This window comes from Sus scrofa, chromosome 18, assembly GCF_054392235.1.
Source record: "Sus scrofa isolate SSC_HxYL_T2T_F1_AM1 chromosome 18, Sscrofa_HxYL_maternal_Yorkshire_Landrace_v2.0, whole genome shotgun sequence".
In the NCBI taxonomy this organism is placed as follows: Eukaryota; Metazoa; Chordata; class Mammalia; order Artiodactyla; family Suidae; genus Sus; species Sus scrofa.
The window spans coordinates 28,157,034-28,173,735 of record NC_139400.1 but is presented as its reverse complement, the minus strand read 5'-3'; the positions used below and the strand labels follow the sequence as shown (position 1 = coordinate 28,173,735).

General features: G+C 40.1%; 1 protein-coding gene across 15 annotated transcripts in view; it reads left to right on the top strand.

The window, feature by feature from the left end:
• AHCYL2 (adenosylhomocysteinase like 2) overlaps window positions 1-16,702 on the top strand; it is a 172,082-nt gene that overhangs the window by 142,271 nt on the left and 13,109 nt on the right. For 13 of the 15 annotated variants that reach the window (XM_005657758.3, XM_003134679.5, XM_085005482.1 and 10 more), the window contains 6 exons: window positions 2,425-2,531; window positions 4,832-4,948; window positions 7,936-7,999; window positions 8,479-8,567; window positions 11,718-11,788; window positions 14,153-14,247. In XM_005657758.3, coding sequence (XP_005657815.2) covers window positions 2,425-2,531; window positions 4,832-4,948; window positions 7,936-7,999; window positions 8,479-8,567; window positions 11,718-11,788; window positions 14,153-14,247 — 543 coding nt within the window. Of the gene's footprint in view, window positions 1-2,424; window positions 2,532-4,831; window positions 5,526-6,383; window positions 7,843-7,935; window positions 8,000-8,478; window positions 8,568-11,717; window positions 11,789-14,152; window positions 14,248-16,702 lie in introns of those variants that run through there. The other 2 variants (XR_014833909.1, XR_014833908.1) reach the window with 2 other exon arrangements.

The window sequence follows — 16,702 nt, the reverse complement described above, 5'->3', positions numbered from 1 at the left end:
AGCATTTTTGGGTCGTTGGAAAAAAAACAAAGGATAGTTGATTTATAATATTGTGCCAATTTCTGCTGTATAGCAAAGTGACCCAATCATGCATATATATACACACATTCCTTTTCTTATATTATCTTCCATCATGGTCTGTCCCAAGAGATTGGGTATAGTTCCCTGTGCTCTACAGTACGACCTCATTGCTTATCCATTCTAAATGTAAGTTTGCATCTACTAACCCCAAACTCCCGGTCCATCCCTCTCTCCCTTTGGCAACCATACATTGGTTTCCTATGTCTGTGAGTCCATTTCTGTTTTGTAAATAGGTTCATCTGTGCTATATTGTAGATTCCATGTATAAGTGATATCATATGATAATTTGTCTTTCTCTGACTTACTTCACTTAGTATGATAATCTCTAGTTCCATCCATGTTGCTGCAGATGGCGTTATTTCATTTTAAAAGATCAAGTTCTTAAAGGCTGATAGAATATTAGATTTACAAGGGGAAGCAAAAAGTTGCACCAAGTATGATGCATTCCTACTTTACAAACCATTCTGCATATGAGTGAGAAAAGAAATTGGGGAACCTTCTGAAACAAGAATCCTTGAAGCTGTAGCCCAACTGTTGCTTGCTGCTAAAAACTACAGAGTAGGCTTCGCCTGGTACACAACAGTGAGAAACAACCTATCTTTCTGGATTCTGTGATCCAGGTCACACTGCACTAAATGTTGGTTTGAGGAAGCTGGATTTAAAGCCTTGGTATCCTGAAAGGGAAAGAGGAGTTGGCTGTAAGATGAGTCAACTCATTCCAGCAGAGTTTAACAGTGACAGCAGGAAGTGTGACTGACAGACACTAAAGGAGATATGCCATTGGGTTTTACTAGAAATGAAACATTAATTTTATAGTCATGAACATAGAGAAAACAAGGGATTGTACACAGTAAGTTTTTATACACTGTAGAGCCAACACAAACTGCTGGAAATGTTGGCAGAGAGTAAGACAAAGAATAAAAGCAACTGGACCCCAGAAAACAGGACCCATACCTTTTTGGATCCTGTCAAGAGCTAGTACTTTTACTTGCTTTCCAACCTCAGGAAGATTCCCAGGTGCCAAGAATTTTCTGCACTAGAATGACAGGGTGAGAATTATGGGCTACAATCATTAAATTAATAGTAGCGATAGCAATTCCCTGAGTGTATTCGATACCTTTATTAAAAGGGAAAAGTGGACAAGGATAGTGAGACTCAAGACAGTCTTTCTTTGTCTCTGATCTTTTGTGTGATTAGGGACCAGAGGCTGCAAGGGAAAACTCCATGAGGGATTTCACACATGTAAACAGAGAGAAACTCAGAGGAGCCTTTTCATTTCTTAGGGCATCTGTTCTGAGGGTTTCTACTGGGAGAAGATGGAGCACTGACTTGCAGTATGGAGCAGTGTAAGAGTTTTATTAAGAGTCCCACCTTGGATCTCTGCTCTTAAAATAAGGTTTAGTAGCATCAGAGAAAATAGATCCATCGTAAGAGCAGAAGCAAAAAAGAAATCAGGTGGTAGATGTGAGGTTGGAAATTTCGTGTACCCAGCCATCCAGGGTGGCAACTTTGGCACTTGTAGTAGAGTTGACAACTGATGGCACTGCCAAATGGGTGCACGTCAGCAGAGGGCAGCTCAGTCCTATGGGTCTTTCCTGGAGAGTAGGTGTATCAGTTTGGCAAGTCCTGCCAAGCATTTCTAACAGCTAGAGGAAGGGCTGAAATGCCACAGCCTACTGCCTAATAGTATTCTAAGCTGGTCTTTCATTAGCTTATTTATTATTCAGAAACTTTCCTCTGCTGATGAAGCTCCAGTGGGCACAGCATCCGAACCTGAAATAGTGATGAGCTGTTCAGAGGCATGTTTGCACACCTACATGCTGTGCAGTTCCCTGGTTATTTTTAATTTGGTTTATAGAGAGTGTGAGGTTGTGCTAGGCAAAACCCTACAGTGCTGCCTGATCATTTTGGGTAGGGGAATGCCTGTACTTAGAGAAAAAAGTAAAGGATTAACAAATACAGTTTTGTAAGCCATTGTTCTGGGAGGGAGACTAATTATTTAAGCTTTAATTATATTTTAAATCCCAAATTTAACCCATATAAATGTGCTAATATCAAATTTAGGCTTTCTGACTGTCTGCAGTACCATCAAGAGCTAGAGATCTAGATAATCAGTCAAGCTATTGGACCATAAGAAAACCCTCACTGCATTGCTGTATATTTTGATCTAGCAGGTGTGTCCTGTGGGAACGTCACTTGGCTGTGAGAATTACAACTGGCCTTTCACCCTCATCGTCTTTTTCTTCAGTGTAGTGACTGTTTGGTCATTATACTGGCTTTAAGTTATTGTGCATGACCGTTTGGCAAATATGAAATATGACATTATCAAGCTTATTATTGCAGATCTTGGATGATGGAGGAGATCTTACTCACTGGATTTATAAGAAGTATCCCAACATGTTCAAGAAAATCAAGGGCATAGTAGAGGAGAGTGTTACTGGAGTCCATAGGTAAGATTTGACGCGGACACACAGGATTTATGCAGCCTGGATATGTATTCTTGTAATCACGAATATAGAGAATACGTGATGTTAAAAATTGGAACCTGCCTAAAATGATGAGACCTGAGTCTGCACACTTGTTTTTTTAATTAGCAACACAAATAACAAACTTAAAATGGTAATGGGGGAATGGGTGGGAAACAATTGCCATCCTCGTATTTTCTAGTCATTGCAATGCAATGACTGCTTATCTTTTTTGGATGAATTCATTTACTGAACAAGTACTTTTTAAATTTTTCTCATTAAAGTATAGTTAATTTATAATGCTGTGCCAATTTCTGCTCATCAAAGTGACTCAGTTATACACACACACACACACACACACACACATATATATATGTATATATATATACACACACATTCTTTTAATGGGTATTTATTGAACTTCTATAGTGAACCAGGAACTACTTTAGAGACCATGCTCGGGATCTAGCAGTGGGGGAAACAGACCAAAACCTGGGCCCTTATAGGCTTATATTCTCACATGAAGAACCAGGATTTAGGGTTCTGTTTCTCAAATGAGCATAATGCCGTGAGTAAGATTGTTATCACTTCTGTTTCCTGTTATTCACCCAGAAAAGAACCTACAGTTCTAGGGAAGTAAATTCTGAATAAGCCACCATCAGTGTTTCAATATATTGTAATATTATCTTAAAATTGTGATCTTTTTGAATGTATAAAACTATGGGTTATACCATGTTTTCAAACCCTTAGAGAGGGATGAATTTTGTTTGTTTGTTTTTTGCTTTTTAGGGCCGCACCCATGGCACATGGAGGTTCCCAGGCTAGGGATCACATCGGAGCTCTGGCTGCTGGCCTGCATCACAGCAACGCAGGAAGGGATGAATTTTGAATAAAACACCTGGTTCTAATTTTTAGTTGACTTAAATAAAACCCTATATAGAGATATACATATTTATATATATACTGAAATGATAAAATTGAGACTTTTTTTTTTGCTTTTATTGCTTTTTTTTGCTTCCACACCTGTGGCATATGGAAGTTCCCAGGGTAGGGGTCCAATCAGAGCTACACCACAGCCACAGCCAAAGCCACTTGGGATCTGAGCTATGCCTGCGACTTAAACCGCAGCTCACAGCAGTGCCATATCCTTAACTCACTGAGAGAAACCAGGGATCAAACCCGCATCCTCATGGATACTAGTCGGGTTCATAACCTGCTAAGCCACAACAGGAACTCCTAAAATTGAGACTATTTGAAAGTTAAAATTGTTGCATTAGAGTAGTGGAATTAAAATAGTACTTAAGGAGTTCCCATTGTGGCTCAGCGATAATGAACCCAACTAGAATCCATGAGGATGCAGGTTCAATCCCTAGCCCACTCAGTGGGTTAAGGGTCTGGCATTGCAGTGAGCTGCAGTGTAGGTCGAGGATGTGGTTCAGATCTGGTGTTGCTGTGGCTGTGGTGTGGGCTGGCAGCTTCAGCTCCAATTTGACCCCTGGCCTGAGAACTTCCATATACTGCAGGTATGGCACTAAAAAGGGGGAGAAAAAGTACTTTTAAAAGGAATTCTCTGGTAACACCAGTGGATTAATGATCTGGTGTTGAAGCTGCTGTAGCTTTGGTCACTGCTGTGGCTCAGTTTTGATCCCTGGCCCAGGAACTTCTGCATGCCATGGGCGTGGCCAAAAAAAGAAGAAGAAAATAGTACTTTAAGTTACTCTTTTTTATAATTAAAAAGAAATAAAATTAGTAAGCAATCCAAAATTTTACTTTTTTTTTTTTTTTTGTCTTTAGTTTCTTTTTCTAGGGCTGCACCTGCAGCATGTGGAGGTTCCCAGGCTAGGGGTCCAATCGCAGCTGTAGCCGCCGGCCTACACCACAGCCACAGCAACGCCAGATCTGAGCCGAGTCTGTGACCTACACCACAGCTCACAGCAACGCCAGATCCTTAACCCAGTGAGCGAGGAACCTTATGGTTCCTAGTCAAGATTCATTAACCACTGAGTCATGACGAGAACTCCTAAAATTTTACATTTTAATCCTTAAACTTTAAAGGTAGATCAAAGATTTTCCTCTGCCTTTTGACTAAGGTCTTTACTTCTAAGCTGTATACAAGGCTCTAGAAAGATATTCTTTATTTCTCCATATACACCTAACAGGATGAAACTAGTTATGTCTCAGGCTCTCATGCCTACTCAGTTAACATATTTGTGAAATTTGATATGAAACTGATGGTGGATTGCAGTATCTCATTGTTTTATGTTCTTGATTTCTTTCATCCTCAGGCTGTACCAGCTATCCAAAGCTGGGAAGCTGTGTGTCCCAGCCATGAATGTCAATGACTCAGTTACCAAACAGAAATTTGACAACCTCTACTGTTGCCGTGAATCAATTCTTGATGGGTAATGTATCATTATCTTTGGGATGAACTTGAGTTGCTGAATTGAGGTTCTAAATTTTTTTTATTTTAGTTTTTTCTGGAAATGATTGTGTTGCACCTCTGAATCTGTCATCACATCATACTCAATATTTTATAACCCAGAGCTACCATTGCTATCACTATTACAAGCAAATCTATTTTTTTTAAGAAGTCAGACCAGCCCCTATCTATTGGTGGCAGAGTTTTTGCTTTGGACCCTGAAAGTCAGTAACGAAGGTCATTATAAACAAATAAGTATCTTTGATGATTTAGGAAAAGGTTCCTATGTTTCTCTTCTAGGTCAGGTTGTCAGTTCTTAAGCTCCAACTATCATGTAATTCTCTGGCTATCTGGGAAGTTGTGGTGAGCAAAGGGTCATTTCCCAGACGCATTTCTAGTTTTTCAAATCTGTAAAAACTGCAATTCTGGGAGTTCCCATCGTGGCGCAGTGGTTAACGAATCTGACTAGCATCCCTAAGGATGCAGGTTCGATCCCAGGCCTTGCTCAGCGGGTTAAGGATCCAGTGTTGCTATGAGCTGTGATGTAGGTCGAAGAAACAGCTTGGATCCTGTGTTGCTGTGGCTGTGGTGTAGGCCAGCAGCTACAGCTCCGATTCGACCCCTAGCCTGGGAAGCTCCATATGCCATGAGTGCAGCCCTAAAAAGCAAAAAAAAAAAAAAAAAAAAAAAAAAAAAAAAAAAAAGAACTGCAAGTCTGACAGAAATCTACCTAAATATACAATATCAAACACCATGCTTCTGCAGTGCCCACATTCTGTTTCCACCTTTGTGTCCTGACATTCCTTCATTCTTGCTAGGAAGACTCAGTAATTGCCTATGTGAAACTAGTCAGTTTAGAATATTGCCAAGCCAAATGGTTTCCATCCTGTATAGGTTACGGGAGAAGCAAAGAAAGGGCCTTTAGGCCTACTAGCCTGGACCCCTGGCAGTTTGTGACACCACAGGCACTGGAGCACGAAGGACCTTGATTTGACAACTGACTCATTTATTACCTATGAGGCCTCAGACTAGTTATTTAACCTCTATGTCTATTTCCTCATCTGTAAAATGGTGGCAGTTAAGACCTACCTCACTGAATTGTTGTGAGGATTAAATGAGATAAGGTGTGAATCCTGGTGTTCAGTGTTAGTTCTGTTGCTGCTTCATTCTGGAACCGTACAATAACGTCTAGAATTGAGTTAGATCTTAAGGGAAGACTTTTGCTTTGAAATCTTTTTATTTTTGTATAGTAGGGAGTGATATCAAATGCAAATTCAAACTATTGTTAATTATTACTCTTTATTTTTTTGTCTTTTTTTTTTTTTTTTTTTCTTTTTCTTTAGGGCTATACCTGTAGCATATGTAGGTTCCCAGGCTAGGGGTCTAATCAGAGCTGTAGCCGCTGGCTTACGCCACAGCCATAGCAACGCCAGATCTGAGCCGCATCTGCGACCTGTACCACAGCTCATGGCAATGCTAGATCCTTAACCCACTGAGCAAGGGCAGGGATCAAACCCACAACCTCACGTTTCCTAGTCGGATTCGTTTCCGCTGTGCCATGATGGGAATTCTCTAATTATTACTTCTTGGAGTCAACAGTATTAGCATATAGATTGGACATCTGAGTAAATTCTCAACCTGTCAGTCTGTTAATAGACTGTCCCTAGTTCTGTCCACATATGTATGTTATACAGTGTTGGCTTTGTACCCAATAAAATCAATAATGATCTGGATATATACTCATAAAAATATTTACTCATACACAACAAAGTTTCCTTTAATTTTTAAAAATTTGTTTGGCCACACCCACAGCATGTGGAAGTTACCAGGCCAGGGATCAAACTTGCTGTGGCATCACTAGATCCTTAACCTGCTGTGCCACATGGGAACTTCCCTAAGTTTCTTTTATATTTTTCAAGTCCCAAGTCTTGCCTATAAGTTTAATAAAAGATGCATAAAGATACCTCTACTGGGTCATGGACAGAGTCCCTCCTAAGCAGTGTCTTACAGATAAGAAAGATACTTTAATGTCAGAAATGAATGAAAGTGAGAGTAAGATGGAAGCAGTGGAGCAGGAATTAAAGTTAATTAACAAATAGGGGAGTTCCCGCTGTGACCAAGTGGGTTAATGATCCAGCTTGTCTCTGCAGAGATGCTGGTTCAATCCCCAGCCTGGCGCAGTAGGTTAAGGATCCAGCGTTGCTGCAGCTGTGGTATAGATCGCAGGTACAGCTCAGATTTGATCCCTGGCCCGGGAACTTCCATATGCTGTGGGTGCATGCGAAAAAGAAAAACAAAGAAAGGAGGAAAACTTCATCCATGTTCTAGAAACCTGCAGAGTAGTAAGAGCTCATGGGCACCTTCAGATAGTGATAAACTTTCCAACTGGGGAGTTCCTGTTGTGGCTCAGTGGTTAACAAATCTGACTAGGAACCATGAGGTTGTGGGTTCAATCCCTGGCCTTGCTCAGTGCGTTGAGGATCTGGCGTTGTGGTGAGCTGTGGTGTAGGTTGCAGACGCGGCTCAGATCTAGTGTTGCTGTGGCTGTGGCATAGGCCGGCGGGTACAGCCCCCAACTCCTTGCCCAGGAGCCTCCATATGCCACGGGTACGGCCCTAAAAAAGACAAGGAAAAAAAACAGTTACCTTGTGGTCTATAGCTTCTTTCCTTCTGCACCACTCCCAAGACAAGGGGGGAAAAGGAAAAAAAAAAAAAAGGCCTCACATGTAGATGGAATTGATTGGATAGCATGGAGTAAGAAAAAATGTATTTTATTGAACCTTTCTTTCTGGTCATTAAATAGCTTCTCTAAGAAAGAAACCAGGCTTGCTTTCAACATGAAAAAACAACCCAAACCAAAAAAAAAAAAAAGAAAAACATGACAATAAAAAGGCTCAAATCTAATGTCAAGGGAGAAATGAGATTTTTCTGATTTAATGGGGTTTTTTGGGTTTTTTGTTTTTTCTATAGACTTAAAAGGACAACAGACATGATGTTCGGTGGAAAGCAGGTGGTGGTCTGTGGCTACGGAGAGGTAAGATATAACTTTTCAGTTATTAGATGTTTAAAATATATTTTGCTGAAATACACTAGACTTTTTCACTTGTATGGACATAAAAGTACACTCATGTACCACTTTAGATGGGAAAAAAGTAACTTCAAGGGCTCTCTGGTTAAAGTACAATCTTTCTTTTTCCCTTTGCATTTTTGCTATTTTTTAAGTTGATTTTCTGACTGTTCCAGCACTCGTGTTTATGATGTTCTTTTAGCTTGTGTTTTGATTATAAATCGTGAGTGTGGGTGTTCTTATGCACATGCATGTGCTAAGCAGGGTTTAGGAGTTTGTTTATGAACTGCATTCACTTATTTGTGTTTCTTGTTCTTCCCCAAGCATGAATCTATTCAGTGAAATTCCTTTTGGGGGCGGGAAAGGAGGGTACACTTCACCGGAAGCTTTGAGAAACTGTTTTCTTCGTGACTTGCCTTATGATGCATATTTTCTCCCCTCTTCAGGTGGGGAAGGGGTGCTGCGCTGCCTTAAAAGCTATGGGGTCCATTGTGTATGTTACTGAGATTGACCCCATCTGTGCTCTTCAAGCCTGGTAAGCATGCAAAGGGAGACTGGCTCTTTCCTCTGCACCACCGTCTAACGTGTGATCTTACAGCTGCCTCCAAAGACTGACCTGGTTAATGCCACATTTTATCTTAGAAGGGCCCAGATCCGGAGAGGCTCCTATTAACTGTAAGCACCCATCTTCCAAAGATCAAGGAACTCTACTCTGAGAGCTCAGAGACTATCAGAGAAGCTACAGTTTAGAACTCCTGTGGAAATAGTAACAGGCGATGCCTTGAGCCAAGAGAACAAGTTGCCCCTTACCGTCTCCACAGGCAATCCTTCTCTCTTTGAAAACAATGGACGGAAAAGGCATAGGCTGGAATCAGGTCCTTTCTGAAGTGATGCACTGAAAAGAGCACCTGCGTCACTTTCCTCCCCAAAATGCATTCCTAATGTATGCAGGAAGAAACATCAGACAAATCCAAATTAGGGGTGCAGTCTTATAACTCTTACAGAAGGGTAGTCTTATAATTATAATTGAAGGGTACTCTCCATATAATTCTTAAGTATGAAATGATTCCAAAATTAAAAGTTAAAAAAAATAGTTCCTTTCTCATGTAAAATGTGGGTAATCTTATCTACCTCAAATGTGAAAGTTCATAATATAATTATATAATCATTACATATGATTATACATTATATAATAAGTATATAATTATATCAAGTGTAGAGGTGCTGCCACGTAATATTCACTAAGTGGTAGCTAGTATTGAAATTGTCTCTTGCCACGCTCAGCAGGATGGAACTACCGCTGTCCCTGAAAACTACTGCAAAGTCCCTGGGGTCTGTAGCCTGAATAACCACCCAGTCTTTACCATTAACCCTCAAGAGGAAGGTACCCAGGATAGAGGGGGCAGGACATAAAGATGTTACCATAAGCATTTTCCCCTCTCCTTCTACTCTTCACACACCCTAGCCATCAACACACAGATTTCTCCATTGGAGCTGTGAGCTTTATCTGAGTCGGAGCTCTAGCACACAAAGGAACCATCACCATTCTAGCACTTTCAGGGTTCATTAGAGAAATGGGAACATGCTTTAATACTGATGGAGATACTGATTCAAACTATCTTATAGACGTGAACTGATTGCTTATTCTATGTCAGGTCCTGTGCTCTGTGCCAAGGAAGAATAAGATGAATAGATGAATGAGACAAGGTCCCTGCTTTGAGAAGCATACAGACAAACCGCTGTGCAGTGTACCAAGTGCTGTGCTGTGGAGAAGCACGTGCTTCTGTAGGAGCACAAAGGAGAAACATCTAAAGAGCAAGGGGGCAGAAAGAGCTGTCATTGGAGCCGAGTCTTGAAACTTGTATAAGTGACTTGTTAGTTTGGAAATAAGTTCTAGGTGCAGGGACCATGTGTAAGGTCACCTAGGACGGAGACACGTGGCATGTTTATGTTTAAGAAGCTGGAAGTGTTTTGATGAAGCTGGCCGATAGGATAAGTTTGGGGGAATGGTAATACCGGAGGTAGGAATCATATGTCAGTATAATCTTATATCATATATCAACAGAAGTATTTGGGTCTTATCCTGAGAACAGGCGACTGAAGTATTTTAAGCAAGGCAGTGATATGATCCAAATTACATGAAGGGAAATCACCCTGCAAAATGAATTAGAGACATAAACCCAGAGGTGATGAGACTGGGCCAGGGGCTGCTGTAGCAATCTAGGCAAGAATTAGTAAGACCTGAACATAATGCCAGTTTGTATGGAGAAGGGATAGATTAGAGATTTTAAGGAATTAAGGAAAAAGGATCAACCAGATTTGGTGACAGTTTTAATTAGGGAGAAGCAATAGGCTAGGACATTCTAGTTTATTTGGCTCGTACAGTTGAATGAACAGCAATGCTATTAAGATAGAAAATATGGAAGAAGAGATAGATAGGGTTGGTGGCATGGAGAAGACAATGAGTCTCTTCATGCACAGTAAGTTAGAGGTCCTTGTGGGGCCTGTGGAGGGGCTGTCTAGTGGAGAATTTCATCCATGGCTCTGAAGCTTTGCAGAGATCTAAGCTAAAGATATCAATGTGCAGATCAGCCGTCTGTGAGGCATCTTTTATAGCCAAGGAAAGGGATTGGATAAATGCTGAAAGAATAAAGAGTGCCCTACAGAATACCAACATTTAAAGATTGCCTGAAATTGAGAAGGAACAATCAGAAAAGTAAGAAAGGAGTTTCCGTTGTGGTGCTCTGGAAACAAATCCAACTGGTAACCATGAGGTCTCGGGTTCGATCCCTGGCCTTGCTCAGTGGGTTAAGGATCCAGCATTGCCGTGAGCGGTGGTGTAGATCGAAGATGCAGCTTGGATCCTGCGTTGCTGTGGCTGTGGTGTAGGCCGGCAGCTATAGCTCTGATTAGACCCCTAGCCTGGGAACCTCAGTATGCCGCAGGTGAGGCCCTAAAAAGACAAAAAAAAAAAAAAAAGTAAGAAAACCAAGAGAAACAGTATCACGAACTCTGAAGAGTATAGAGTTTTAAGGAAGGGAAATAGTTTAATGTAGCGGAGGAAATCAAGCAATCTTGGGGTCTGAGAAAAAAACTTTTTGGCCTTCAGGAGCTCATTGATAATCTCGGGGAGGAGAGCAGTTTCCGTGAGGTAGTAGGTTCAGGTAAAATTGCACTTTCTAGGAGTCCCCATTGGGGTGCAGTGGAAACAAACCTGACTGGTATCCATGAGGAGGCAGGTTCAATCCCTGGCCTCACTCAGTGGGTTAAAGGATCTGATGTTACCACAAGCTGTGGTGTAGGTCACAGATGCGGGATCCTGCGTTGCTCTGGCTGTGGTGTAGGCCAGCAGCCGTAGCCCTAGCCTGGGAACCTCCGTATGCTGCACCTGCAGCCCTAAAAGGAAAAAAAATTGCACTTTCTAGAAATTTGATTGGGGAATCTCATGGTTAACCCTGCCTCCCTATTATCAGGAAGAATTAGGTCCCAGTGATACAAAAGAACCTTTTATTTCTGTCCTATATGAACTAAGGAAAAGATTTGAATTTTTCACTGCTAAGAATAGTCCAACTATATTGAGAAGTGACGTAGGTACCAAAGAAGCTTAGATAATAGCTTTTGAGATTGTGGCAAAAGGCTCCCCAGCTGTCTGTTCAGGTTAATTGATCATGCTTTATTTTTACAGCATGGATGGATTTCGACTGGTGAAATTAAATGAGGTCATCCGACAAGTGGACATTGTTATTACCTGTACAGGTATGATTAGGACATAAAATGTGGTGGCCCTTGAGAATGCTTTCATGGAACAAGTGAAACATAACTGGAGATGTTCTGAACAAAACCAGACTCTAAAAAACAAAGATTCTAGTTCACAAAAGCAGTCCGTCTTTCACATTCTTTCTCCCTCTTTAGAGCTCCAACCAAAAGTATGTCATTAAGTCATCCCTAGAAGAAAGTTTCTCACCAGCCCTTTAAACTCTTCTGTTATCTCCATCCATCCTTAGTTATGCAGGCAATGGCTACCGATGAGTTTTATTTGGGAAGCTAGATCTTAAATTTGTACATTGGATGTTTTATTTTACCTCCAAAAGTGTGTGTATTTCTCTCTAGTCCTTGTAATTAAAGCAAGGCTAGAGCAAAAAATCCTCATAGTTAGAGAAAGTGAGAATGGTAGTTCTGTTAATTCCCAGAGAGGTAGATTTTGAGTCGTAGAGGGGAATATGCAGATATGGCTACTTTCCTTGGACTGAGATACTATTTTGTCTTTGTTAGAACCATAAACCATGGGAATATATTGTGTTTCTTTTATAATTGTATCTTAAAGGAGGAGAATCAAAATATTTAAGAATAAAAATATTATTTGTAGCGTCAAGGAAAGCTGGGGGCAAAAAGAGACCACAAGCAACTGTTATTGCTTCACATCAATCACTCGATCTCTTTTTTAAAAAATAGCTTTATCAAGGAGTTCTTCTGTGGCTCAGTAGTTAAGGATCTGCCGTTGTCACTGCAGCACTTGGGTTGCTGCTGTGGCACAGGTTCAATCCCCAAATAGGAAATTTCTACATGCCATAGGCATGGCCAAAAAAAATAAGAAGAAGAAAATAGCTTTATTGAGATGTAATTCACTTACCATACATTTCACCCATTTTAAGAGTACAGTTCAGTATTCTCTAGCAAATTCACAGGGTCATACAACCATCACCACAGTCTAATTTTTTTTTATTGAGATATAATTTACTTACCATAAAAGTCAGCTTTCTAAAATATGAATTCAGTAATTTTTAGCAACATTGTGCAACACCCCACTATCTAATTCCAGAACATTTTCTTCATCCCCCAAAGAAATTCCATACAATTAGCAATGGCTCCTCATTTTATCTTCCACCTCTCCCCAGCCCTAAGCTACCATTAAATTCTATCTCTCTAGATTTGCCTATGTAAACAGCATCATACAATATGCGGTCTTTTGTGACTGGCTTATTTTTTTACCTAACATAATATTTTCAGGGTTTATGCACGTTGCAGCATCTATCAGTATTTCACTCTTTTTTATTGCTGAATAATATTCCATTTTAAATTTATGTCACATTTCAATGATGTCCATTCATCAGTTGATGGACACTGGACTGTTCTACTTTTTGGCTATTGTGAATAATGCTGCTGTGAACATTGTGCGCAAGTCTTTCTGTGAACATGTCTTCATTTCTCTTGGGTATATACCTACAAGTAGAAATGCTGAATCATATGGTAACTCTGCTTTTAGCATTTTGAGGAAATGCCAAACTTTTTCAAAGTCAATTGCATCAGTTTATTATGGCTGAGAGTTAAAATTTCTTCACGCTTTGCAAACACATCTTATTTTCGGGTTTTTGTTTTGTTTTGTCTTTAATTACAGCATTCCTAGTATATGTGAAATAGTGTCACCTTGTGGTTTTGATTTGTATTTCCCTAATGACTAGTGAAGTTGATCGTCTTTTGTGTGGTCCGCACCTGCAGCATATCGAAGTTCCCGGGCCAGGGACTGAATCTGAGCCACAGCTGAGACCTTTACTACAGCTGCAGCAATGTGGGATCCTTTAGCCTATTGCTCCAGGCCAGGAATCAAACCTGCATCTCTGCAGCAACCCAAGCAGCTGCTGCAGTTGAATTCTTAACCCACTGCACTGCAGTGGGAACCCATAATGATGCTGATCATGTTTTGTACATCTTCTTTTAAGACTGTCTATTCAGATATCCTGTACTCGTTTTTAAAATGAGTTATCTTTTTATCATTGAGTTGTAAGAGTTCTTATCAGACGTATGATTTGCAGATATTTTTGTCCTATTCTGTAGGTTGTCTTTTCACTTTCTTAGCATATTGTTTGTAGCACAAGAGTTTTTAATTTCAATGTAATCCAGTTCTATTTTTTTTCCCTTTGGTTGTCTGTGCTTTAAGTGATGTATCTAAGAAACCATTGGCTAATCCAGATCACAAAGATTTATTCCTATGTTTGCTAAGAGTGCTATAGTTTTAGCCCTTACATTTGGGGCTCTGATCCGTTTTAAGTTAAATTTACATATGGCATGATGCAGGGGTCCAATTTCATTCCTTTTCACGTGGACATCTCTTCTGTTTTTAAGGTAACAAGAATGTGGTAACCAGAGAGCATTTGGACCGTATGAAAAATAGCTGCATCGTTTGCAACATGGGACATTCGAACACGGAGATTGACGTGGTAAGATCAAGTGACTCATCACTGGGGCCTTTTTTCCTTCTGCTTCCCAAGAAACATAAACTAGAAGAAGAAAGAGCAGGGTCACAAGCCCTTCTCAAATGACTGTCCTGGCAGAGCTGCTTACAGTCTGTTCACTTACTAGGCTTATGGCCTATGCATATGGATTCTACAAAGCTTCTTCATCTCAATCATTTCAAATGATTTATTTATTTTTTTCTACTAAGCTTGATACCTACTTATAGTCTAAGCCATTTTATCTTTGTGTTTAGGACTAAGCTAGGTAAAGTCAAAAATACAAAAAAGAGGAGTTCCCGTCATGGCTCAGTGGTTAACGAATCCGACTAGGAACCATGAGGTTGCAGGTTCAATCCCTGGCCCTGCTCAGTGGGTTAAGGATCTGGCGTTGCTGTGAGCTGTGGTGTTGGTTGAGGACGCGGCTCGGATCCCACGTTGCTGTGGTTGTGGCGTAGGCCCATGGCTACAGCTCCGATTAAACCCCTAGCCTGGGAACCTCCATATGCCAAGGGTGCAGCCCTAGAAAATACAAAAAAAAAAAAAAAAAAAAAAAAAAGATGTAGTAAATATGAGTCAGTATGCTGGTCAGTATTTTGGGGATACTTGATTGCTACCCCTAAGGTGAGATAAATAGGTTGGTTCAAGGAAACAAGTCAAGGCAGGGAAATCTATGGGCTGGGATGAGAACACTGCTTAAGACTGACTGTGTCCGTCAGACGTGGTGGTTTTCCTTTTCTCTCCCTCTTTCGTGGGGCTAGGTCTCCCCTTAACATATTTTCCAAACTATAGTAATTGGATGTGTAATTGTCACAATCAATTCAGCAGCATGTGTTCCTCAAACCTGGAAAAATCTACCATTTTGGTTCTCTAATTTTATTATATTCACCCTAAAATTTTCCAATCCACCATAACAGTTGGCCCTACTTGATTGCCCAAGTAATAGTTAATAGAAGTGTTATTTATTTCTTTACAGACTTACCAAAGTATCTCTCAGTGTGACTTTCACTCTGGTTTTAAATTTTTGTGGCATTTTTCTGGCACAACTGTATTTCTCTCTGGGTAAATGGCTCAAGCAAAGCATGCTTTCATCTCCACTGAGGGCTGCTCTGATTGAGCTTCAGCATTGCCAGGTAAGGATCAGTTAATATACTGAGAGCCTGTTGGATATCTATTTTAAATGGTTTCTCTTTTCAACTCTGTTCTCTATTCTTCTGTTATTAAAAATAGCTGGACAACCAACCTACCAAAGCCTATTTCTACCCTTGAGGGTTTTGAGTGGCATGGCTCCATTACTCTGTCTTACCATGATATATCTAATCACTTGTGAGGGACCATGATGGAGGATAATGTCAGAAAAAGAATGCATATATATATATGTATGTATAACTGGGTCACTTTGCTGTACAGCAGAAATTGACAGAACATTGTAAATCAGCTATAACTAAAAAAAAATATTTTTTTAAAAAATAGCTGAACAACCAGCCTGCTAAAGCCTATTTCTACCCTTGAAGGTTTTGAGTGGCATGGCTCCATTTCTCTGTCTTACCGTGATATTTTGCTTATAATGAATAATTTATTTAGTTTTTGGTTGAGTTTTACTTATGTGCCATACTGCCCTTTTACTGAAGGGACAAAGATAGTAGTATTTCTAAAACTGTCTAGCCCATGATTGTCCTTTTCTGGATTAATCTGCTTATAGAGCTCCCAAAAGGAAAAAGCTTAGAGAGAAGTAGTCATGCTCTGAAGCCTAGAGAGAAATCTTCTGAGTTAGGGAAGCAGGAAAGAATTTTCCTTTTAAACCCTCAAGAAGTCTAAGATAAAAATAATTCCAAATGCGATCATATGATTTTTATATTTTTGCTTTATCTCATTTCATCCTCTTGACCACCCTACAAGGCATTATCCTTATTCCTGATTTTCACTTGGGAAACGAAAAGCTGAAGTGCATTGTTCAGTCATAGCCATCGATTCGAAAACGAAATCGGAGCACAAAGTCCAGGGTTTTTGACTTTCAATCCAATTTTTTTTTGTTTTTCTGTACTTTATACTAGTATCTCCTCATGCTTTTCAGATTAACTTCAAATTGTGACAGTAATCTCTCTTCCAGCGGCAACCCAGATGTAAGTAATCTCTCAGGATAAAGGCCAGGAGACTCTTTACTTTCAATCACAAATATTTATTGTGTGATTGTTATATGCAAGGTGCTGTTGTAGATGCCTGGGATCAGTGCACAAAACAGGCAAAGATTCCTGCCCTCATGGAGCTTATATTTCAGTGAGAAGAAGGACCATAAACATAAGTAAAATTTAGAGGATGTTAGAAGGTGAAAGCACCATGGGAAAAAAAAGTAGAGCATGGTAAGGAGAATCAGGAGTGCTATTTGTAATTTTAAATGTAGGGATCAAGGAATGAGCCTCATTAAGAAGGTAAAGATTGAGCA